At 41.4% G+C, this 24,490-nt stretch overlaps 1 protein-coding gene across 1 annotated transcript in view; it reads left to right on the forward strand.

Annotated features, from left to right (window-relative positions):
• The window catches only part of LOC132331513 (glypican-5-like), a 369,094-nt gene that overhangs the window by 256,780 nt on the left and 87,824 nt on the right, over positions 1-24,490 (forward strand). The window contains exon 8 of the mRNA XM_059854951.1: positions 13,310-13,460. Coding sequence (XP_059710934.1) covers positions 13,310-13,460 — 151 coding nt within the window. The remainder of the gene's footprint in view (positions 1-13,309; positions 13,461-24,490) is intronic.

Consider the following 24,490-nt stretch of genomic DNA (forward strand, 5'->3'; position numbering starts at 1 on the left):
AAGAGGTTTATTAAACCTTAACAAAAATACAACAAAGGACTACATAAGGAAAAAGCTGCAGTGCTGGGAACTGCCCCTCGTGCACACCACATGGCCAGTCCATCTCCAGGATGGATGCTCAGGCTTTTGTACCCCTGGGGGTTCATCAGCCAGCCCTGGCCCCTGCCAAAGTCTGTCAGGCAGCTCTGCTTTGCCATTTATCAGTGCAGACTGCTTTGTAACTGGATTGGAGGTCAGGTGTTGCCATGCCTCACCCCCTAAGCACCAAGCCTTGCCATCCCAACTGCCCCATGCAAGGGACACCTGTGCAGCTTCTTGTACCTGTCCTAGACAGCCCAGGCTGTCTGATGGCAGCAATACAGGGGGGAAAGGGAACTGTGGGGAGAACAGAGGACATCTAAACTACAGTAACATAACCATACATCACTAAAGCTTTTCTTAATATTCACACAATAGTTATCTTTTTATTGTGAGAGCCAATCATCTCATTATCCATCTATAACACTTCATGTTACATTTCAGCAGCTAATAATAGCTGTATTACCTCAGAAATACTTCAAAGACCCAGACCATGGGCCTGGTCATTTCGTGCCTGCTGAAATGTAACATGAAGTATAGCAGGAAGCCTGCTGTGTATTTGGTCATCTGATCCAAATTAGGTGTTAATCTGGCCTTTCATGGGACCATGTCCATGGAAATGTGGGAGCCTCCCCAGCCCAGTTTCTGCCCTAGAGCACTGCACTGCTCATCTGGGAGCTCCCAGACCATGGGGAAACTTGCTGGTGGTCAGTGGTGAGATCCCTGGGGTTGATTCCTCCTTGTTTCCACTGAGAATCCCTGCAGAAAGGAAGATTCTGAGTAGTACAGTGTGGATTTTTTGTTGCTTTTTTTCTGCTAAGGTTGGGATTAAATCGTGAGATGGTATTTCTTGTTCAGACTCAGATGTTTATTAGTTCTTATTTATATTATAGTATTACAGGCTGTGAGTTTTGTAGCACTTTACTAACAAACTGCATAAGGGAGTTGTATCTCTTTCTCTACATGGTTTTTTAAGGATGTCTAATTAAGAAATTACCCCTAAATTAGTTTCACTTTTAACTCAATAACTAACTACTCATGCCTCACAATGCAGATTTTTTTATCTAATTACACAATACTACCTAAACCTAGGAAGAAGAAGGTGAAGAAGATGAAGAAGGACTAGCCTTTGCCCTAAAACTTATATTTTCCTTTATATATATATTACTATATTCTAAACCCTTTAACTCTAAGTTTCCCACCATGTGATATCACACACTTCTATTCAAACTGCACACCCATAATCTCAGTTCTGTCATTCCATTTTGGAAGCCTTCTCCACGGCCTCAGGTCAATGCAGTGTTCTCCTGGGGGTCAGTGCCTGGCAGCACAGAAGGTCTGAAATTCTCAGCATCCAGGGTTCCAAGAGTACAGAAGCTATGAGAGAGCAAAATGAAAATGCAGGCCAGCCTTGCTCTGCAGAGGTCTGAGTCAGGGAAGAGACACAGGTGGGAGGATTGAGGGTCCTCACAGCCTTCAGTGTCTGCTGGGCAGAGCTGCTGCAGCCCACCAGGGACTGCTCTCCAGGAGAAGAAGAGCTTCCACATGTAAAACCCAGTGATGCATTCAGGCAGAAGGGGCCAAGAGCCCTCGTGCTCAGCTGAATGATGACTGCATTTAGGCAGGAAAGAGGATGATGTTCATGAGAAGGCAAAAAGAAGAGGGGTGGGTCACGAGTAAGCAGTGAAGAGGAACTGGCAAGAAAGATGAAATAGAAATGAAATGGAGGGCATCTTGCTGAGAAGGGGAAAACAAGATCAGTAGAATGTTTTGTTTTCCACTGACTGACTTATGCTGGTATTTCTCAGGTCATTTTCCTGGGTTTTCACCTATTCCAAACAAATAGGTCTTAACTATAATAGAAGCCAGCTCCAGTCCAGAATTCTCTCTGGTCTTTAGCAGAGCTGACATCTTTTCTTTGCTCCTTTTGAACACTTCTGGAAATTAGGTAAGATCTACAGAGCTTTACAAGAGCAGAATCTAATTTAGACCCATCAATGGAGAAAATAGGATGATTGTTTTAATTAAATAAAGAATTAAATTTTTGGTGAAATAAAAAATGCAATGGAAAAAATCAGAAATCTCAGAAGATATGTCAGTGAAAATTATTCTGTTTGATTAAGTGGGAGCTTAGTCACTTGTCAAGAAAACATTCTGAATTAATAAGTATAAAATAGAAGTGTAAAACATCAGGGCAAGTGGTGGTTGCTTGGGTGTGCTGAAATGGCTTAAATGAGTCCTGCAGTAAAGTGCTGTAGCACAAGTCTGCAGCCCTGTTCTGAACATTCCTGTTCTCTCCCAGGAAATATCAGTTCCTTTATATAGTGTGAATGAGAGATAAAGCCAGACTTTCAAAGCCACTTTACATCTCTGGTAAATGTGGGCCAGTTCCCAGCTCTGAATTATAGGATATCCAGCAGAGGAGGATGCAGTTATCAGTTTCCCCAGTGCACCACGAGAGAGCTTTTGATCTTTGTGATCAGATTATCTTGTTAGTGGCTCTCAAAAGGCAGCAGGAGCAGATGATATTCCGTGAAGACCGATGCATTGACCTTTTTCCACTTACTGTGCCTCTTCTGAGCCTGAACAGAATTTAAACCTGGGAGGGGAAAAGCAAAGCTGCATCTGACAAAGAGCTCTTCCTGCTCTCCAGAAATTTCACTGCTGGGCTGCCAAGGGCAGCTGGTTGTTTGCCCTCTCCTTGTGTTTTAACCTGGTTTCATAAACAAACACAGCTTATGTAATGTGCTCTGCTGTGTCCCTGCCTCTCAGCTTTGCTACTCCTGCTATATCTTTTCTACTCTTTAGCCAATTTTAATCAAATTTAACAGATCCTGAGTTCTGTGAGGAGAGAGACTTGCTGGTAAAAACACAGTATTGTGAACTCAGTCTTTGTGAGGGCACAGAACCTCCATGGAAGCTATCAATGAAAAGCCATTGGAAAAACCATAAGGAAAAAAGCTCCAGTGACAGCTGCTGCTTGCAGAAGTTTATTTTCTTCCCTCTTCTTCCCTTTTTAAATAAAAATGATTTAGCAAAAGCATTCAATCATGTCCTCAGATGTTACTATGAAACCATGGGAGTACAACATCTGGAAAGAGAGTCTTTTCTTCTGTCAGGCTTATGCAACATGAAATGCATTTGCCTGTTCTGTTACAACACCATGCTTTCCCAAACAGAAAAAATCTGGGCTGGCCCTTCATGTGGAATAAACTGGAGCAGCTCCACGGAATCCAGTTTGCTGATTCATAGCAGCACAGGCTCCAGTCCTTTATTTTCTCTTTCTTTTCCTGTACATATGGCACTTTCTAAATAATACAAGATAGTTATGATATTCAGGGTTTCAGAGAAGTGTGGTGGCCCTGAGACAGGGGGATTATTTCTGTATGTGGCTTTGGGTTGCAGTGTCATTAAAGCTGTTTAGCTTGTGTAATGAATAATTGGTGATTTAGCTCCCAGCATTGATACATGCTAAATGGATGACAAACATCATTACCCATCTTCTTTCCATATTTTCTGTACTCCATTCCATGTTGTATTTTAGTGTTTCGTTGCTGTGATTTAGTGTGGAGGAGCCTAAGCAGATCCCTGCTTCTGTCATGTTTTAACACAAAATGTCAAATTTGAAGCCTGGGTCTGTTGAGCACTAACCAAGAAATGAGAGACTTTGATTGTTCACAAGTCTTTCCAATGAAATGTCAAACTTTTCATAGTATGAAAATTATGTTCCCCAACATAGAGCTTGAAAACAGATAATTATCCAAGAACATGAAACAGAATTAACATGCACTGGAGCATGTCATGAACATTTCCCTCAGCAAATAACAAAGGTAATTGCTGTCAGAGTACAAAGCAAGGAGAAAGGTTGGCTCTGCTCCTTAGACAATTGAGATTGGCCACTGTTTACTCACTTAGCCCATAAAAACATGCAGCCTAGCAGAAGGGTGCCATTCCAGGGCTGATGGAGTGTGACCAGCCTGCTGATTGCGGGCACTTCTTATTTCACACTCCCCAAGTCTGATCAGACACAAGGTCCTTGGCTATTATTAGACATCTAAACCCTGATGAGTCAGAGCTCATTTGTAAACCATGTTAAGCCCCAGTAATAATTAATACATTTTTGAACCACATTTTGACTTCAGGCACAATTAAGAGGCTTCATTCTTAGCCTAGAAGAAAGAATGGACATAATTTGCTAGGTAGATACAATTTTCCCACCTAGAAATCAGAGAAGCAAGGGAAAAAAAAAAAACAATTCGTAATTGCTAATGGGGATAGTTCTGGTTTGGGATCTTACAAATCAATTTTCTAATGTTAGAAACCAATGGAGTGTAGAGCTACAGGATAGAAGTGTGGAAGAGACCTCCTGCAATACCACTTGCAGCTCACAGACATCACAGGCAACTCCCCTCACCCATTTATTCAGCCAGGGCTTGCTAATGCTTGAGAATTTTTGCCCCCACCTTCCTCATGGGAGGCTGCTCCCAAAACTCATCACTCTGATAGTTAAAATGCTTGTTTCCACCTGTTTTTTCTATGCTTCTTCTATTCTCAGAGATGTCTGCATTTAAGAGAAAGGTGAAATCCCTTTTAGCAGCAATAGATTCTCCCAGTCATCTTTGTACCATGCTCTTCTCAGGCTCTTAGTATATTTTACTAAGTAAAATACAGTATATTTTTTATATAGGAAATATTTTATATATTTAGAATAGTATAATATCATATTTATATATAATATAGTATAATTTTATATACAAAAGCATTTTATCTATATAAAATCTAGTAAATTTTATATAAGTAGTATATCTTAGTATACTTTATCTGTAAAAAATGTGGAATTTGAGCCATGCACAGTGAATATCATGCACAGACAGCTGAGGGGTAAGCAAGAGCCCACTGAAAAGAGGCAGACATACCTATGATTTCTGGTCATTTACATTCTTATTCTTTAAACCAAACTTCTGTTGTTTTTATATCATTCTCACTACCTTATGGGCACTCCCAGCAACCTTCTGCCTCTGAAGCTTTTGTATCAAACAGACCCTCTCCCAAATAATGAACAATTTTGAAGGATAAAAGGTATTTTGTAAGCAGGTTTTATTTTTGGAAAAAGTCCACTGTGCCATTTAAAGGGGTTTTTTCTCCCCAAAGTGAACTACTTTGAAGAGTCTAAGGTCTTTTGTAAGCAACTACTGCCTATTCCTCACCAATAATTCTGTTTATGTTACATTTTTATTACAAAATATTACAATTTTATTGCAATTGTTTACCTCTTTTTTACCTTAACAAGATGCAGAGAGTCTTCAGTGTAACACAACAGATTTCTTTGCCATATGCTCTATTTTCAAACAACACCTACTGCAGCTTAAAAAGCCAGTTATGTTTTTGGGCAACACTGGGCTACATTTTCTGTCTAAAGGTGAAATTCACACCTGTGTCAGGGACTAACCCAATATCTATGTCTGAGTTAGGCATGTTAGATACCAGATCAGAAGGATCTTCTTTAGTGCATCACAAAATACCAAAATGTTACAGCCCAACACCAAGACCAGACATCAAGGAGGTGTCTGCTGCCCCCTTGCCCCAGTTGATTGCTGAATTTAAATCAGATTTTCTTTCTTCTCTGTAAACATCTGTTTAGGCCCATTATTAACTGGAATAGGTATTTTTTTAACTTGTGCTCACCTTGCAGTCAGTCCCAATCAGTGCTTCTTGGGTGACATTTTACCCAAACTGTTACTGTGAAGGTCTTGCTAATAGTGTAAGATTCTGTGAGTGCCCATTCTTGTTGTTCCTTCCCAGGTAAATCAGTAAATATGAGGACATTTGTAGCTTGTGTAATTTAATTCAGTGAATATTGAGCTGCTCCTGGTGCTAGCAGTCTCCTAGCTCACCTTGGATAAGCAGTTGGAAAACAGAAACCATAAACTGCAAAAATAGAAGCATTAATTGTGCAGTGTAACAAAGTGAATCTCTAAAAACCATCTTTAGATCCCTGTTGAAACATTTGTAATCCAACCAGGAAGAAATAAATGCTTTTAGCTCCTCTGCTCTGGGGTATGGACCTGCTGTGGAATGTCCAGGAAATCAGAGAGACACAGCTAGGCTGGAGGAAGGAGTCAGAGAAGAAATGAAAAGTAGTCCAAGATAAGTGAAAGTGTGGATTGGTAGGTATCCACTGTGTTACCTGGCAATAAAAATATCAGGAAGAGGTTAATGAGTCAATCTGCATAAACCAGGAGAGCAAAAAGGAATCACAGGTAGAGACAGATGTGGGCAAATCCAAAGCCTCAGTGACAGAGGATGGAAAGTGTATGTGGAGAAGCTAAGGCTTCAAAATTAGGAGGGAAACATAGAGAAAATAAAGGAATGTTGGCAAGAAACTTCCACTGAAACCATAAGAATCTAAAGCCATTGTAGGAATACAGATGCTGTTTCTGAAAGCAGTAATTTAGTGATTTGATGTGAATAAAAGCAAGTCAAAACAAATCAAAACACCAATTGCAACAGCTTTTTGGCTTAAAAAAGATGGATAAAATCAGAAAACAAGTCCTGACCTTCCCAGAAGATGTGCAGTTTCTACTGGAGATGCTCAGAAACAGTGGGAGGTTGGTCAAATAATCAACATGCTTGGAACAGAATAATCCTAGAATGAAGCAGAAGATGAAAAACAACATGGAAAAGACATTAGAAGCAGCTGTGTCCTTTCCCCTGCCACATGCAGTGATCCCAAGGAAGCTTTCTGGCACTGTGACCCTCCTGCTGCTGGATCTGTAAGCCTGTCCTGCTCAACCAGAAGTTGGTGCACTTTATCCAAAAGGTGGCTCTGTGGGGAGCTGCAATGTCCCAAACCAATACAGAGAGGGTAGGGCTATGCTGAGAAACTTGATGGGAGAACAAATAAGAAAAATCTGGGGAAAAAATTGCCAAAATTAGAAAAAAGAACATTGAAATTTTTGTGTGTAGCTTGAGTGGAGATACACTAAGGCAGAGGGCAAAACAAGGTGTCAGGCCCCACTTTCTGAGACTTGCACTCAGCATGTTTCCATGTGCCTCAAGAGAGCCTTCCCTTCAGAGCATATAAAATATATATATTCTAGGAGCATGGGCACAGACAATAAATACAAATATCAATGTATGTAAATGTGAGGTGCTTAGGCTGGAGAGAAAGGCACAGAACAAAGGAATTTACCAGTGTTGGTCCAATTCCTGAGCTGAAAAGGTCTGCTCTGGAGGGATGTGGATAAAATTCCAAAGCCATTGTCAGCCCATAAGTGTGCCCCATAAATTATGTATAGCTGTTCATTTAAATTGTTGCCATGTGTCCAGGTGACTTGTGAAGCAGGATGTGTCATGAAAGGTTATTGGAAGGATCTGAATAAACAGCAGAAGGAGGGCTGGGGTTGTTGGTTGCTGCAGAAGGTTGGATGTCTGTTCCCTTCTGCTGAAAAGGGGATTTTAGAGCTCTTTTGGAACTACCAGTGAGCTGAAAAATCATTTATCTCCACAGTGCTGCTAGTAGGCAGCTGTTCATGGTGACAGCAGGAGAAACCTCCTTGAGCTGTACTACTTCCTGAAGAAACTAGAAGGGGATAATTCATCAGGCCTTTTTGGGGTTCTGAAATAGAGACAAAGGAAGAATGAACCAAAGAAAATGTTACAAAATTGAAGCTAAATAAGTTTATTTTCCTTAGTTACATTGTAATAGATGAGTGCTAGATAATATGAAAAGAAGAAAAAAAAGCAACTGCCAAATGCTTTTTATAAAGGAGATAAGAGCATATGTGGAGGAAAATGAGCCATAAATGTTATCTCAGAGAGGTCCCACTTGGAATAAGCATATATATGGCAGTTATGTCTAAAATTTGTTATGTTGCTATTGTTTTGTGAAATGACAGAACATCTGCTCAGTCACAAGGCACCAGTAAAATGCAGCTTTATGCCTAAAGCAGTATGTCAGTTCCTAACAAAAAATGTATATAACAGGCCAGAAACAAAGGCACATTGTCTTTTCCAGTTGTAGTCATTTTTGACCTAATAATGGTTTAGAAAGGATTTTTTATTTTTATTTTTAAAGAAATGAATGGGAGGATTGAGTCATTCATGACTCTTTTCAAGATGAGGCTTTGTGCATTATTTGTGCATAAGCTGGCAAAACCTTTGTCTTTGCAAATCATATTTATGTCACTAGAGCACTTTGAAAAAGGCAGCTACTTCTAAGTACCTTGAGAAAAAAATCATGTTTAGCTTACAGTTCCTACAATCAGCTGGTTTTTCCTCCCACTGGAAACACCAGAGAGTGATAGGTGTGCTCACATGGTGAGTGGACACAAGTCACATTTCACCTCAGAGCTGACTCCTCAGAAGGAAAAAGAACTCCCAGTGCAATCTGTCATGTAGAAAACTCATTACCAAATCCCTCTGGAACAATTATTCTATGGAATTTCTCTCTGAATATTCCAAGCACACAACTTTTAAGTGGCTTTATTCAAAGAGAATATTTTCATTGTTGTGTTCACTGACTTGAGAACTCTGAAACTGCAGTGTAAAATATAATTTTTAAAACCTATTTTCTGATAAAATGGGGTTACTATCCTACAGCTTGAAATCATACACATGCATATATGATGCAAATAGACTGGTCAATGAAACAGATAGAAACTGGCATATTTTTCTACAATGCTTTTCATGGAGGGAAGCAGTTATTGTTTCATTAAGGTGTGGAAGTATTCAGGTGGAACATGGCTTCATGAAAAACCACGATCATGAATTGGTATTCTGCCACACCTGTTCAGGGTGAGAATTAGGGTTAGACAGGTTGTGGAGAGCTCAGGGGTTCTGTGTCATGGGCTCTTTGAAGCCTCTGAAGTCTGAAGGACTCTTTTATGTGACTGGGAATGTGTGTGCTACATCATGAAGTATTAATAGGGGAGAAAGACAGGAGCCACTCTCATATGAACTCCTTCTTCTCCAGAAAACCTTATGTCAGCAGAACTTGGGGTTTTTTTAATGTCACTTAAGGTTGGGACCTTTGCTGGAATAAATAAAATCCATGCAGCAGAGTCATCTGTGTCTGACTCAGAGCTGAATAGTAATATGTGATTTTTGCCTTTCAGCTGACTCAGATACAGGCACTAAAACCTCCCCACAGAAGCAGTATATAGTTTCTCAGAAACCCTTCAGAGGTTTATGAACCTAATCCAAAGCTTATTGCATTTGGGAAAATTCCTGATTTGAGTCAGTTTCCAATTGGACTGTACAAATCTTATTGATCTATTTATATAACCTTTTCAAGAGGGAAAAAAAATCTTTCACAAAAACTTGAAGACTTAATTTTTAAGCTGTTAAGATTGCAGTATTCCCTGGAATATTATGCTTTGTGAAGGTAAAGGCACAAGCTCCAGGGCCCAACCTGAAATTCATTGCAATTATTTACTGAGGCATCAATTCTCAGCACCAAGACAGGGCACTGCCAGGCAGGAGCTGTTGTGCAGAGTTGCCAGAATGGCTGGATGGCATCATTTGTCAGCTGGCAGGGAAAGAGGCACCAAAATAAGGTGGTTTTAAGAGTGGCTCTTAAGCAGTGCAGAAATGCCACATCCGATTCCCATCTCTGCTCCCCAGTGTTAAATAGGGGCAAGGCACTCTGGTTCTCCCCTCAGCCATCTGGGGAAGCAGGAGGATTTGTGCTTGGTGGCAGCAGCCTGGAGAATTGTTCAAGGTTTTTAACAGATCTCTGTCTGCCAGGCTGCCTCTGAAAATGACCTGAACCTTCAGGTGACCTCCAGCTCCTCTGCTGGGGACCTTGCAGTCCCACAGCCACAAAACACAGCAGGTATTCCCTGCCCACACCCAACCCCTGGGACCAGAGAGGAAAAAATTATCATTAATGTCTTCCATTATAATCTTCTAAAGCTCCACCATCCCAGTCCATCCTGATGCAGTCAGTGCTACTTTCACAGAATCACAGAATGATCTCGGTTGGAAAAGACCTTTAAGGTCATGTAGTCCAACCTGTGCCCTAACACCTCCTCACCAACTAAACCATGGCACTGAGTGCCACGTCCAGGCTCTTTTAAACACCTCCAGGGTGAAGTCTCAGGCCTTTGAGACAGGTTTCTGTTATTCTGTGAAAAAAGGAGAGTGGGCCATGCTGCCATAAGCTTTGCTATTGCCCTGAAACACTGATCTCACTGGAGTCCTGTGGCAGTAGCCAAAGGAGAGCTGTGCCTTCAGAATGTGGAAGAGAGAAGGATGCTGTGTCACAAGTCACTGAGAAATGGTGACATTGCCTTCTCAAAAGGGATGCTCAGTGTGTCTGGAGCTCCTCACTGAAGAGGCTACACTATCCCATCTCCTGGAATGAGTTTATTTGTAGATAGAGCATTACTGATGCACAAAGTCAGGCTCTGGTCCATCATTCTGGGTGAGTGGCAGCCACTGGACATAAAAGCCCTGTTGTGAAGAGGCTGGGAAAGTGTATCCAAAGTGAAAAGGGTTGGTAGGTCACACCTGAGCTCATCTGAAGTGGTCATGGTGAACCTGGATGTCAGGGCTCTGGGTCGTTTGGTGGCCCATCTCTGCTGACAAGCCAAGGAAGGGCTGGATGCACCTTCAGAGATACAGAGGACATGCAGATCTGGGCTCCAGCTCCTCTCTTGCTGCAGTGAAGGCATCAGAACCCAGAAATGCTGCAGTGCACCATGCTGGAAAGCACAGCTTCCTCCTTGAAGCTGGGGCCCTCTTGGTTCAAGAATTGCTTGTTTTGAGCAGAGGTCAGGATTTGAGCCGTGGGCAATGAATGAAATCAGATCTTTGCAAAGGAGGAGTGCCTTAACAGGCAGTAAACATTTCTGCTCTGACTTGGAAACAGTCATTAAAATCCTTTATTAAATTCTCTGTCTGTTCTGTTTGCCACTCAGCCATTTCTTTTCATTCTGAAGAATTATAACTAAGAATGGATGAGGCTTTTCTAATATGATCAGGACACAATAAATTTGTGAAAGAACTGAGTTGTCTTTCTCCCTCATAGGCAAAATTTTCCAATTGTTTAACAAAAGTGTTGTTTTTTATTGCTGTGACATGGGTCTTCATGGCTGTGAATACCAAGGCTCAACATTAAGCAACTTGTTTATAAAAACCAGACATGCAGTAACAATTAGAGAGTGTTCAACGTGCTTCCCCACTCGAGTCCATACCCTCTCCTCCCACTTGCTGATCTTCCCACTGCCCTGTGCAGTTATTTGTGTCTTCAGAAGGAGCAAACTGAGCTCTTCAGGGAGAGGGTGCAGAATTTCCTGAGTTCTGCCTTGTAGAAGCTGGAATCTGTTCCACAGAACCAGATCTCTGCTCCAAGCATTTGTCAGCCCCAGAGTGGAGGATGGCAGCTCCAGCACCTGAAGAAGAAGGAGACTGTGACACAAAGCTTCCCACTACAGAGAAACTGCTGCATCCATCACCATCCTTTCAGCCCAGTTAATACAGTTTTTAGCCCTGTGCTCCAGTTCACCCACAGCTCCCAGAGCTGCTCCTTTGTAGTGTTTGAATCTCCAAAGTGTTACATTTCAAAGTACAATTTGCTCAGTACCAAGAATAATCAGTCCCCTGGGATGAAGCAGATCACAAAGCCTGAAATGGATCTGGAGTACTTTGGGAGGAAGATTCTTATGCTGAAGGGTATTGGATAGATCCAATCTGGCAGCCCTGCAGAGGCTTTGAGAGCAGTACAGTCTTTCCATCCGGTCAGTGCTCCTCAGGTGGGGGGAAAGGTCCAGGCTTCTCCTGGACCATTCTTGCTTGATCAATATTTGCCTTATAACACAGTTTTTAAGTCTAAGCCTTTTGGGGTTGGGTTTTTTTTCCTCCCAGGTAGTGCTGCTCTTGGTGTGCCCTACATGGGCTGAGTTTAGATTCACTCCCAAGGAAATGGGATTTTTCATCTTTTGGAACTACCAGTGAGCTGAAAAATCATTTATTTCCACAGTGCTACTAGTAGGCAGCTGTTTGTGGTGACAGCAGGAGAAAGAGTTATCTAAACATCAAAAATCTGAGTGTTGGGGGGTAAATATGTTGTTAGAGCAAGCATGACCTGGTGTGATAGATTTAGATTTATTTTAGAAAATGCTTTCTTATTCTGTGCTCAGTCCTGGAAATAGTCTAATGAACAACTTGCAGTTGGAACAAACATCTTAAAAATCATATCCAGGGGCAAGGTTTCCAAGTGAACAAGCCTATCATGAAAAGTAGCAAATGCCCTCAGCTGTGAAGTTTGTCATGGTCTTCAACTGTAAATCCCTCAAAACAAGTACTTGGACAGCTGGCAGATTGTACCATCCTTAACAAGTGTTCCCCAAACTGTGCTTGGCAAAGGAAAAGCTGTGTGTTGGAACCCTGGCTGCTGAGAATTTCAGACTTTCTGTACTGCCAGGCACTGAATCCCAGGAGAACACTGCATTTGACCTGAGGCCGTGGAGAAGGCTTCCAAAATGGAATGATAACACTGGGATTGTGGGTGTGCAGTTTGAATAGAAGTGTGTGATATCACAGGGTGGGAAACTTAGAGCTTAAGGGTTTAGAATATAGAAATATATATAGAAAGCAAGATGGACACTTTAGGATGGAGGCTGGTCCTCCTTCTTCACTTCTCCATGGGTTTGGGTGGTTTTGTGTAATTGGATAAAAAAATCCACATTGCAGGCACAGGTGGTTGGTAATTGGGTTAAAAGTAAAAATGGTTGAGGTGTCATCTCTTAATTGGACAGTTTATCCTTAAAAGGCCTTGCAGAGAGAGATAGGGCTCCATTTTAGTTTATTAGAGTGAAGTGCTGTAGAACTCAGGGTTTGTGAGACTGTAACATAGACAAGAACTAATAAACATCTGAGTCCAGACAAGAAATTCCATCTCATGTATTTAATGTTGACCCTGGCAGAGAAGAAGCAAAGACTCCCCAGCTGTAGGAACAGCACTCCCTGTGGTGGTACTGGTAGATGTGATGTTTTCAATTAAACATTTGATAAGTGCCCCTGGTCTTCTATGGTGCAGAACATTTGGTTGCATACTCTGTTATTCCAGAATATTTGAATGCCATTGCTAGAAACAGCCTCCAGCTTGAGGAGCTGCTCCTGAAAGTGCATGAGAAGGTGTTTGTTGCTGAATGAACCAGATGGCTGCTGGGGTAGGAGCTGTGTGAATACTCTGACCATGGTTGGTTTGTCACTTCTTCCATTTCAGGTGGATGCTGAGAAGGCCAAGTTGAAGCTGGAGAGATGGGGTCCCCGGGATGCTGGCAGTGGGGCTGGAAGGAGTGAGGAGATGGAGTCAAGTGGAGACTGTGATGATGAGGATGGCTGCCAAGGATCTGGGGACAGGATGCACACAGCAGGTAAACACACCTCTTCTAGGCACTTGGAGAGCTTAGAAATTCCTGTGCACAATTAGGTGGACAGAGCTAAGATTTACACTGCTTGAATTGCTGTCAAAATCCTACTAAATTCAAAGGATTTGAATCTTAATCTGTGAAGGGCTGCAGTAAAAATAGAATGATACAGACAGTAACCCAATATAATTTAACACTTGGCATGCAGATAAAGGACTTAAATGTAGAGTGAATAATGTCTGCAGTGAAATCTGAATCACAGGAATGCTGAAGAGCCTTCCTACATAATGTGGGCCCTTCAGATAAATAGACAATTGATGACCTTATAGAGTATGCTAAGTGTTAACATAAACATTTATTTATTGCAAAATCATACTGAAGGATGATCCAGAGCTGGTTCAATGTATATATTCTTGAAAAAACCCATAAGGAATACTGTGGGGTTTTTCCTTAGTGGTGAGCTGCTGGTTAAATGAAATTTCTTGATAGCCTCAGATATTGCATTCTGCAATATTTATTCATTAAATTAGTTGGATAATATGTCATCAAGTGTAGAATCAGCTTCAATATCTAACAACTTCCACCAACATACTGGCAATATGATATGTAGTTAAATTCTTTCAGTAACTTAATAAAAAGTAAGATGTTTTTAAATACTTGATATTATTGATTTACCTCATCTCTAAGTTCTGATTCATTTTACCTCACCAAAATTTGAATGGTTTAATTTACCATAGTGTAAATATAATGTGGGTTGGATGTGTAAATACATGAAATGCAGTATGAGAGTGCTGAAAACAATGCCCATTGAGATGGCTGGAGCTCAGGTAGGTTTTAAACTGCTGCTTGATTCTGCTGAGATCAACAAATGCCTTTTCCTTGTCCCTTTGCCATGAGTGGAGAGGGGGAAAAGGTGTCTCATACTCCGGTAAGATTTGCAGACATGCTGTGATCGGCTTGTGGTCAAAACTTCAGCTGTCCCTGTTGTGAATATTTGCTCAGGAAAACCAAAGAGGTACTTTGGAATGTGTGCAAAGTGTTACAGGTGGTTGCAGTACCAGCTTATAATGGAATTGAATTTTAGTTTGCGTTGATGGCCTGTGTGATCAGGGTATCATCACATAGGGACACTTTTTAAAAATTGTCAAGTAATTACAACTGACAGATCAAGCAGAAGTTTTCACCATCTGCTCACCAATATTTTTGAACAAAGGAACTTGGATACAATGTTATTTTAAAACTCTTTGCCTAACTTTTTAATTGTTTACTGTATTTCATCCATAAGCAAAGAAAAGACTTGTAGAGGTTTTAGGCCCTGGGGATTTAGGAAGATAAATACTGTAATATGATTTCCTCTCTGTGTGGAGTAATAGAAACAAAAGCCAGGTGCTTGGTGGTCTTCAATGAACAATCAAACTATTAATACAGCATTTGGGGAGGATGTGTATCCATGCTTCCATGGACAATGGCAGAGTTAAAAAATGAAAACATGAATGCTTTCAAGACTTGACTTTCAGCTGGCTTTAATAATGGAAAGCTACTTAATGTTACTTTTTCTCCTTTTTTGCAATCTATATAATTAAAATATTTTATGCTGAGATCATCCTGGATTTAAAAGAATTTTATTTATATAACTGTCTGTTTCAGAATTTAGGAGGGTGTATATCCAATTAAAAAGGTAGTTACAATACATTTTAGAAAATGGTATTGATTCATAACAGAAGAATAAGTATTTCATTGTGTGACAATAGTAATGCTCTATCATAATTAGCTTTAAAATATTCTACTGTATACAAGCCACTAGCAGTAAATCTCTTTTCCATATCTGGATACAATTAAGAGATAAAATGCAGTAATCTCATTATGGAGCTGCTTTGCTTTAATAGAATGTTAAAGAAAAACAAACATCAGATTAGTTGAATTTCCCCTTGCTGCATGTCTGTGAGATGATGTTGGCAGTTGTACAGCCTGTGAACTTGTGTTTCCTAAGCTTTAAACTCATCCAGTCCATCTACTCATTGTTTTGTGGAAGTGGAATATGACAGCATTGCCTGGAAACTGAGTGGTGAATTGGCTCTGAAGCCAAATCCCAAATGGAGCCCTGGTTTGAAGGGTGGTGAAGCCAGTGGGAATGTCCTTACAGGTGTGGCTGAGACACAAGGAGAGCTGTGAGATGCCACCAAGCTCTTCGGGGCATGTTGGAGTCACACAAGCAGGACAAAAGGAATGAAGAAGGAATAAAAGCCTTTCCAAACACACTTTCTGGCAAAGCAGCCATGCTTTTAACAACAGGCCCATGAAAAACAGAGGAAAATATTTTAATGTCAGCCTCTAAATTGCGGAATTGAGAATGTGGTAAATATGTACTACATCTGTCACTTATTCAAAACTATATGAAAATTATATTTACTGCTCTATGTGTTGAGAGCATTGCAAAAGATTGAGATTGCTTTTAGTTTTTGAAAACATACCGAATGCTCATTTCTTTCTACCTCCCAGGAAAAAATAAAGCCTTTTTCTTACTGCTAAATGACCAAGAATTTTGTAAAGATATGGGGTACGATCATGAAACATTTCTGTTCATGGCTGTTGGTAAAGATCTCCCCAGATGGAGTCCCCTGCTGACTCCCCACGTTGCTTTTCCAAGCTCCTAACAGAGGGCTGGGCTGCTGGGTTTTGGATTTCAGCCTGTCCTGAGTGGGTGAGCACAGAAGTGATTCCAGCCAGGTCACTCTAACACCCTTTTATTCTCTTTTGGTTGGGGTTTGCTCTCTCTGTAGTTCAGCTCATCCTGCAATGGACAGTACAGTCCTGTCTATTTGTTTGTCACTTTCTGGCCTTTGAGACTCATGCCTGCATATCAATTAATCATTTTATTTTATGTCTGTAATTGAGATACATGGCTGGCTGTTAGCTAGGCTAGGATTTTGTTTGTTTCAAATATGCCTTTGCTTGACCCATTCACTATTACCTGAAAAGATCAACACTTCTTTCATGATAATTGGCTTAATTATCTATTCTCTATCATGTGTGTTTGTCCATGTGATTTTTAAATGAACAAGATAAATTCTCAGGAAACCAGGATTCTCCTCAAAAATTATGGATGGTGGAAGATGCTTTATAATGTGCTGTTCTCACAGGCCTTACCAATTACCCTGAGTATCTCTTCCTGGGGAAAGCTGTGGGAACAGCAGTTTCTCAAGCAGGCCCATGTGTTATTTGTTGGCAAGGCCCAACTTTTTAATGACAACATCTGTGAATCATCTTGGAACAAAGCTTTGTTGGGAGAGATTTAAGAAGAGGAAAGCCAGCCATATAAATCTGGAGCGTGGATGGGGAAGTTGCTCTGTGGTTTGCCCTGCTGCAGTCCTGCAGGTTTCTAAGCAGAAGGGCAAAGCAGCATCTTAGGCTGAGCTTTGCTGAGCCCAGCCTGCTCACAGAGCCAGTGTCTTATGTGGTTCTGATCACAGTGTGAGTCCACTGGTGTCAGTCCTTTAGCTCTGACATGAAGGTGGGGATGCTGGAGAGAGCAGGGATTGCTCAGTGCCCTGCAGGATTGAGGGAGAGAAATTAGTGTCCTGCTGCTCATGAAAAGAGAGCAGCAACAGGTTCACATTGGGTCCTGCCTCTGCTGCCTCCTTTTCAGAGGAGAAAAATGTGTGGTGAAAAGTGGGAAGGAAGCCTGTGCTAGGAATTCCAATTACCAGCTCTGTGTTGTGATGAGGCCCCACCCAAGCAATGACAACCAACATTAGGGGTCAGTTCAGGGAAATCATCAGTGACTCACTCCTAAACAGAGATGGAGGAAATGTTTAGGCCACAGGAAGGCTTAAACCTGCGTTTAATTCAAGGCCAAAGCCAGCTGTGTGGGCTGTGTGGAGGTTGTGGAGCACTGTGGTGACAAGGTTGTGCTGACACCACTGTGGGCATGAGTCCCTGAGCACACCTGCATGCAGGGAGAGCCAGGTGTTCCTGGATCCCTGGGGCTGGATGTTTCACACAGCCTGTGCAAGGCAGAAATTCATCCCAGCTTCTGTCTTGGGGAGCCTGATGCAACATTGTGCAAAGTCCCAGGGAGTGGAGCTGTCCTCTGGTGAAGGAAAATCCAGTTCAGTCCATCCTTGGGCCCTCCTCCACTGAACAGAATGGACAGCCCCACATGTCTGGTGTACTTCAGTCTTCAGATTCACTTCTCTGAGGTCAGAATCTATGTGTGGCTCAAAAAGCTCAGCCCTCAAGTGGGACAGGTGTTAACCCCACTCCTTCTGACATGCCTTGAAACTTGAGGTCATTGAGAAATGGAAATATGGAGCTTTCCTTTGGCCTGGCTCACTGCCTTGTTCCACACAGAGATGGGCTTCTGCTGAGTCTCCCTCCCAAGAGCAGGGGGTGTCCATGGAATAACAGATTTTTTACAATACCTCCAATCATGTCTGTCAGTGCAGGCATTCAATAAAAACACATCCTGGGACATCCCAGCCAGGCTTTGACCATGACTGTGGCCTAAATGTGTTTATTATTGTGATTTTTGCCAAATGCTTACCTAATCCCAATAACAGATTTATTCTGTGCTTCTTCCTAATTCCTTCATGGCACTCCCTCCCTTGAACAAGAACTTTCAAATTTTGGACATCCCAGCTGAACATCCTGCCTTATTGTCACAGATCATTGCCTGGGTGGGGATCTACAACAAATGTACTTGGAACATTCAGATGACACGATTCCAACTCTTGGCTTTCTTCTTGGCTGTGTAGACAATCCCCAGCTTTCTGCTTATCTTTCAGAGTATCTGAAGGGATTACCCTGCTTGTAGATTTGTTATGTAGGGCTTATGAGAAGGATGCATTTTTGCCCCAGTATGCCTTTACAAGTGCAGACAAGTAAATTTTCTTTTTTCTTACTGTCTTCTGTCTGATCTGTGTCTGCTCTCAACAGCAATGGAAAGTTAATGCGTTTCTCTGACTGCTTATGAATGTTTCCATTATCAGTTTTTTCCTTTTGAATATCAAGATTCTTTAATGCTTTATTATGTTATCATTCTCCCAGCTTGTCAGTCTTTTCTTGGCATCGGTATTACTGTGTGACCTGTCATTTTAATCATCCTTCATTTCCATTCACCGTGTCACAGGCTGCACTTACACTTGTATTTATCCAAATACACAGTTGTACAGCTGCTGATTTTGTAATTATTAGTACAAAACATCAATATTCTGAGATCATAATATCTGCTGGCAGTCAGCCATGCTCATCAGCTTCTCATTGCCACAGATGATCCTGGCTCACAGAAATGCTGCATTTTCAGTCTCTTCTATCTTCCTGCCTAGAGAAACCTCTCCATCACACCTCCTCCCCATCCTGCTGCCTTGAATTGCCATTTTTCTACATCCTTTGTTGCTCAAGACATTTTATCTCCAACTCTGTTTTTAGAAAGCCTATAAATTCCTAGATTGCCCTCAGCATAAATGCCTCATTCTGTCCTCAGAACAGCACAGTAACATGTTAAACCCTTATAGAAGTTTGATTTTCAGGAAAACTCCACCTTATGCTTGCCATTTGGGGTGGTAGAGAGACATGAGCCTCTGTCAAGAGGAGTAGGAGCAAACCCTGCCAGGGTCTTCAGCATGTGTGGGGGAGAGTGAGTGGTAGCGCCACAGCTGGCAAACTTCTGGCTGTGGCTTCTGTTTTAGGATACAGTTTGGGAAGAGACATGGGAGCAGAGAAAACCAGAGAAACGAAAATATTCCAATTAAAAATACAGATTTTTGATTAATTATTTGGCCTTGGGAAGGTCTGGTCCTGAGATGAGTGACTTTGATGTCACAGTGGTGTCCCACCATTCCCTCCTGGGTACACCTGGCTGAGGGATTCTCTGGGTGGCAGTGGCATTTCCTGCAGGCTCTGCTCTGTGCTGAGGGGGTTCAGAGAAGGGCAGAGAGTGTTGCAAGGGGAGAGAAGAAGAGAGAAAAAAGAGAGAGGGAGATAGAAGGAGGTTTCCTCATCTCTGTCCTATTTTATAAACTGCCAGTACAGGAGTAAGTTATTTTTTGTTATTTAGTGTTCTGCATTATACAGTATAATTTTAACTGAAATGAGTAGAAGAAGAATCTCAAAATCATTCCTCAAGCCTTCCTCAGCCTCAGCATTGATGTGACAGTTTGAGGTGTAAAGGAATGGGATTCACTTCCTTCAGATTCTCCCTCCCAGAGCTGAGGTGAGAGTTCCCAGCACCACCAGGGCTCCTGCTTAGATCCACTCAAGACAGGAGTTTTTGCCAAGTTGTAGAAATGACTTTCTGCACGACCAGATAAACACATCCCCTGCAGGAATTTCTCCTAATGCTGAGCAGAGCAGTAGCTAGAGGAACAACAGACTGTGTGCCAGCTCTGTGACTCTCTGAACAGCTTTGGTGCTATCTCTGGTGCCTTCAAAGAGGCAAAATGGTAACTGGGGAAATGCAGTTTTACCATTTCACCAGAGAAATGTAAATTACAGCACATTTCTTATCATCTTAGCAGCATTTAGACAAAATTAAAAGGTAAAGCATTTTAGTTGCTTAAGGTACCACCTAAGCCTTCCAATGCATGTTCAGTAGGAGGAAAATAAACATTGGAGAGATCAAGATGAAGACATTTGGGGCTCAAGTGTTTGCAGTGGTTCTGAATAAGCAGCCATCAGGGATTGCACTGGAGATCACTGAAGGGTAATGAGCTTTTACCAACTTCCTACTAAAAATATTACCAGTAATCTCTGTCCCTTGAATACACTTTTTACAGCAGAACAATTTTCACTGCCCTTGTCAGCAGTATTTTATCTGGTTACTTTCCACAGGAGTAATTCCATGTGTACATCTGTTTCTGAGATGGGTTTTGAAAACAGCCCTAAACTGAAAACTCATTGATCTCATTTTCCAGTGAGTTCCCACTCAGCAGCATTTCTCACAGGTGTTAATAAAAAGGACTTCTTTTAAACAGAAGTGCCACAAAGCTGAATGGTTCTAAACAGGACCATAGTCAAATGACAAAGAGCATGAACAAAAAGAAGCAACTCAGAGTTTGATGGCTAAAATATGAGAAAGACAGGTTTTCAAGAAAAATTGCACTGCTAAATACATGGAGCAGAACATCTTGATTCAGGCTGTGGGAGCACTCTGCAGGTGGATACTTTGACCCCACAGTCGTGGTGATTTTTTCTGGGAATGTCATTTGAAGGAGCAGGCTGGCACCCAGAGCTCACAGGTGGAGAATAAAACCAGTCCTTCACATGGAGCTCTCCTGAGGTGTGTGGTTTGCATCCTTCTGACAAGGAATTCACCTGAGAGCTCCAATGTCTTGGTCATGCCACACAGTGAAAGGGTAAATGTGAAAGCTGAGGCAATCTGTCCCCAAAACATCATAAAGCCAAAATTCATTAAGAGGAGTTTACAGGGAAAGGTTCTTCAAATTTCTCCAAAACAGATAACAGACAACATTTAATGGAAGCTTGTCACTGTGATATTTTCTGAAAAATCCCTTTGCCAGGATTTCTTCTCCTGGGAAGCTGAGAAGCCTCAGAGAAAAATGTAAACAATAATTATCTGATTGTTTCTCCTGTGTTTGCTGCTTTGGAATGTGGCTGGACATTGTTTATCCAACAGGTGGTTGTTTGCTTGGTTTCATGTGAATTGTTTTTACCAATCACAGCCAGCTGTGTCAGGACTCTGGAAGCAGTCACGAGTTTTTATTATTCATTCTTGTGAAGCCTTCTGATGAACCCTTTCTCTCTCTTTAGTATAGTTTTAGTATAGTATTCTTTAATATCATATCATAATAAATCAGCCTTCTGAGAACATGGAGTCAGATTGTCATCTCTCACCTTGTCCTGGGGACCTCACAAACATCACAGAAGCTCCCTTTAAAATATCCATGCCATTAGATTATAAATTCTCAAAACAATCCTGCAAGTCCAAGGAAAATATTCACCTGCTAGTTGGTTTTGGTGCCACACAAGGGAGGAGCACTTACCTGGCCAGTGCCAGGTGATAGGGACATTGTTTCCTGCTCCTTGTGCTGCACCTCTGCCACCTTCCCTCCTCACCTTTCTCCAAGGAAGGAAGATACTAAAATCAAACCATGGGGCTTGTTTCTTCCAAAGGTAAATTCTGCCAGATTACTTAAGGTAAGGTTATGAATTACTGCAACCTTAAAGGCTTTAAGAAGCTCTCTGTCATCTCTCATTGCACACAAGTGCAAGGCAGGTGGTGCAGCTGCTTGGCAGTGGAAATAGAACTGAAAGTTACTGACAAATGGAAATACACTTTGTGTTTCTCCCTGCTGACACCTTCCCTTGTTTTATGGCTCAGAAGGAAAGCCTAAGCAGTTGCTGTTCTTATTGAGGAGGAAAAGAGCTGCTCTGGTTTGTTTTCCCTCCCTCTTTTGAACCAGTGTTTCTTGGGGGTGCTTTGTCTTTGCTTTCAGGGAGAAGCTGCCTTGAGTACCCCAGGTGCACATTTGGAGGTTTTCTATTCCTTGATTGTCCATTTTAAGGTAAAATAACACTCCTTAAAAGAGTTCTGTAGTGCCTGAAGCCAGCAGATATGCCATCAGAATGTCTCAGCTGAGAAATTTAGGATCAAAACAATACCCTGAAAGCAAGCACAGTTTAGTTTTACAGTAACAGAGAGCACAGCACAACTGCTCTGTGCTCTAGACTCGATTTACTACAAAAAGAACAGAACTTCAGGCCAAAGTATGTGACATATCAACAGATCAAGAATTTATAGGGCTGGATCTGGCTGCCTCAAGATCAAGGTACTTTAAAATAACTTAAGCCAGCTGATGATCTTGCATGTACTTAAATACCTTCCCTGAAAAGTGTTCAAAGATTAAGCACATTATTCCTCAGCAGGTGATTTTTGCATCTGGTTTATCCCACAGTGTCTCCTGTCTGCTGGTTTTTAGGAGTGTTTATTTCTGTCCTTTGATCCTAAAAGCAGCCAAGTACTATTTCCCTGAAATCTCTGCTTTGGACAGGACAGCTGACACCTTTCAGAGGCCTTTTAGGGTGTGTTGGGCTGTAACATCACCCAGTAGCCCCAAACTCATGAACTGGATTGAACTTGCAAAAGAGAGAATTTAGAAACCTTTTTGGGTTTATATGAGGTGCTGAATTGTGGAGCCTCAATCTGTACAAACAGGGTGAAGTCCCTAAGTGGTGGATGACTGAGGGTCACAGTTCTCAGTGATGGAAAAGTCAGCTGGATACAAGATCCTACAGCACTTCTGACACTGCTGTTAGTCTGGCTTCCTCTATTTGCCTCCAGTAATTGCCCCTCATGTTTACTTGTATCAGAAGCTTTTATTTTTCCAAATTACATTCTATTCCTAGTTCAGGCTCCTAAATATCACAATCAGAAAACGTTTTCTTTCCTTGTCTTCCTGTCTTTTAAGATTTAGACAGATTATCTGACATTCTTTAGGTTGTCTTCTTTAATCTCCCTTTTGTGCTTGTTCTTCTCTGAATGCCTAATAGTTTGTCAAGCCAAATTTGAACTATTTCTGAAATAAAAAACTATTAAGAACCAACCAAACTTTGAGTATGACAAAAAGGTATTTTGAAATGAAGAAAATGGTTTTGGTTTGGGGTTTTTTTTTTTAATTTCTTGAGGTATCTTGTTTCACATTAGTTAGTTCATCTTGTAAATAAACAATCCTGTTAAGTTTGCAGATCAGTCTTCAGTGAGATTTAAGTCCATTTCCTGCTCTAATGCTTTCTGAAATGATGCACACTCTTGATCAAGGTGTGATTTGCACAAGCAAACCTCCCTTGCACCAGCAACCTGCCTGGGCAGCTCCATTGCCCAAAAGGGGTGAGACACCCTGCTCTGGTGCCCTTTAGGAGAAACAGAATTAGTATTTTGGAAGAGCTGAAAGCTGTAGGTGGATATTTGGGGAGCAAACTCCAACTTCTGAATATGCAGGCAGTACCATTTCTGTCACTGTGCAGACCATAAACTCTCAGCTGAAGCCCAGATGAGGTGGGAATGTTGAGTGAGGCAGGTAGCACACAAGGGAACAACTACTCCTTCAAAGTTTATTCTATTTACTTGTGAAAGTCATTGAATAGTCTCACCATCACAGCTTTAGCCCACTTGCCATGGAATTGCTGCCCACAGTTAGCAGTTAATTCACAGAGAGAAGCAGGACTGGGTCAGTGTGGGCATGAAAACCTCTTGGGATCGCCAGAAAGTGGAGGGAGACACTGAAATCAGCTGATAGAACTGTTACTTGCACAGAGAACCTTAGAAATTCTCAGCTTTCCAAACTATTTACCATTCCTCTCCAAATTAAAGAGATTAAAGAGAATTTCTCCTTCAGCATTGCAAGTGCCTGGTAATAAATCATCATCTGATATTTATAGCCCAGAATTAAAAGTGGTGACTCAGACACACTGCTGACCATTTGGTAGTGAAGTCCTAAAACCCAATCTGCAGCAGCAGGGAAAGGAATGGCTTTCTGATGTGAAGTCAGACAAGTAATTTCCTATTTAAAATTTGATTAGATAAAATCTTTTGAACATGTGCTTGTAAAGCAACAGCCTGGTTAAATATGTATGGAGCTGCAGCACACACAGGACACTGCTCCAACAGCACAAAGAACATTTGCAGTAACCTGAACGTGGAGGGGCAAGCACAGTGCCCTGGGCTAAACTCCATCAGGATAAATCTCTTACACAATAGAAAAACAGTAGAGCTGATGGGGAGAAAAGCAGTTTTCTTCCTGTTTAAAAACCCACAAATTTGTTTCTCTATCGAAAAGGTTTCATTTTGAAAAATGGAAACATTTGTTGTACATATGCAATTGGAAGAATGTTAATTTCAGGGGATATTTTTTGTAGGTTTTGAACACAAAAGGGAAAATATTGATTCAAGCTGGAATATTTTGCCCCCTGCAAATAATATATAGCTTTTATAATAATAATAATAATGTATAGTAAGCTTGATATTTTTAGCCAGAAAGTTCTTGATTTAAAGGCATTGCATTCTAAAATTCACAAGAAAG

Source organism: Haemorhous mexicanus, chromosome 10 (assembly GCF_027477595.1).
Source record: "Haemorhous mexicanus isolate bHaeMex1 chromosome 10, bHaeMex1.pri, whole genome shotgun sequence".
Classification (NCBI taxonomy): Eukaryota; Metazoa; Chordata; class Aves; order Passeriformes; family Fringillidae; genus Haemorhous; species Haemorhous mexicanus.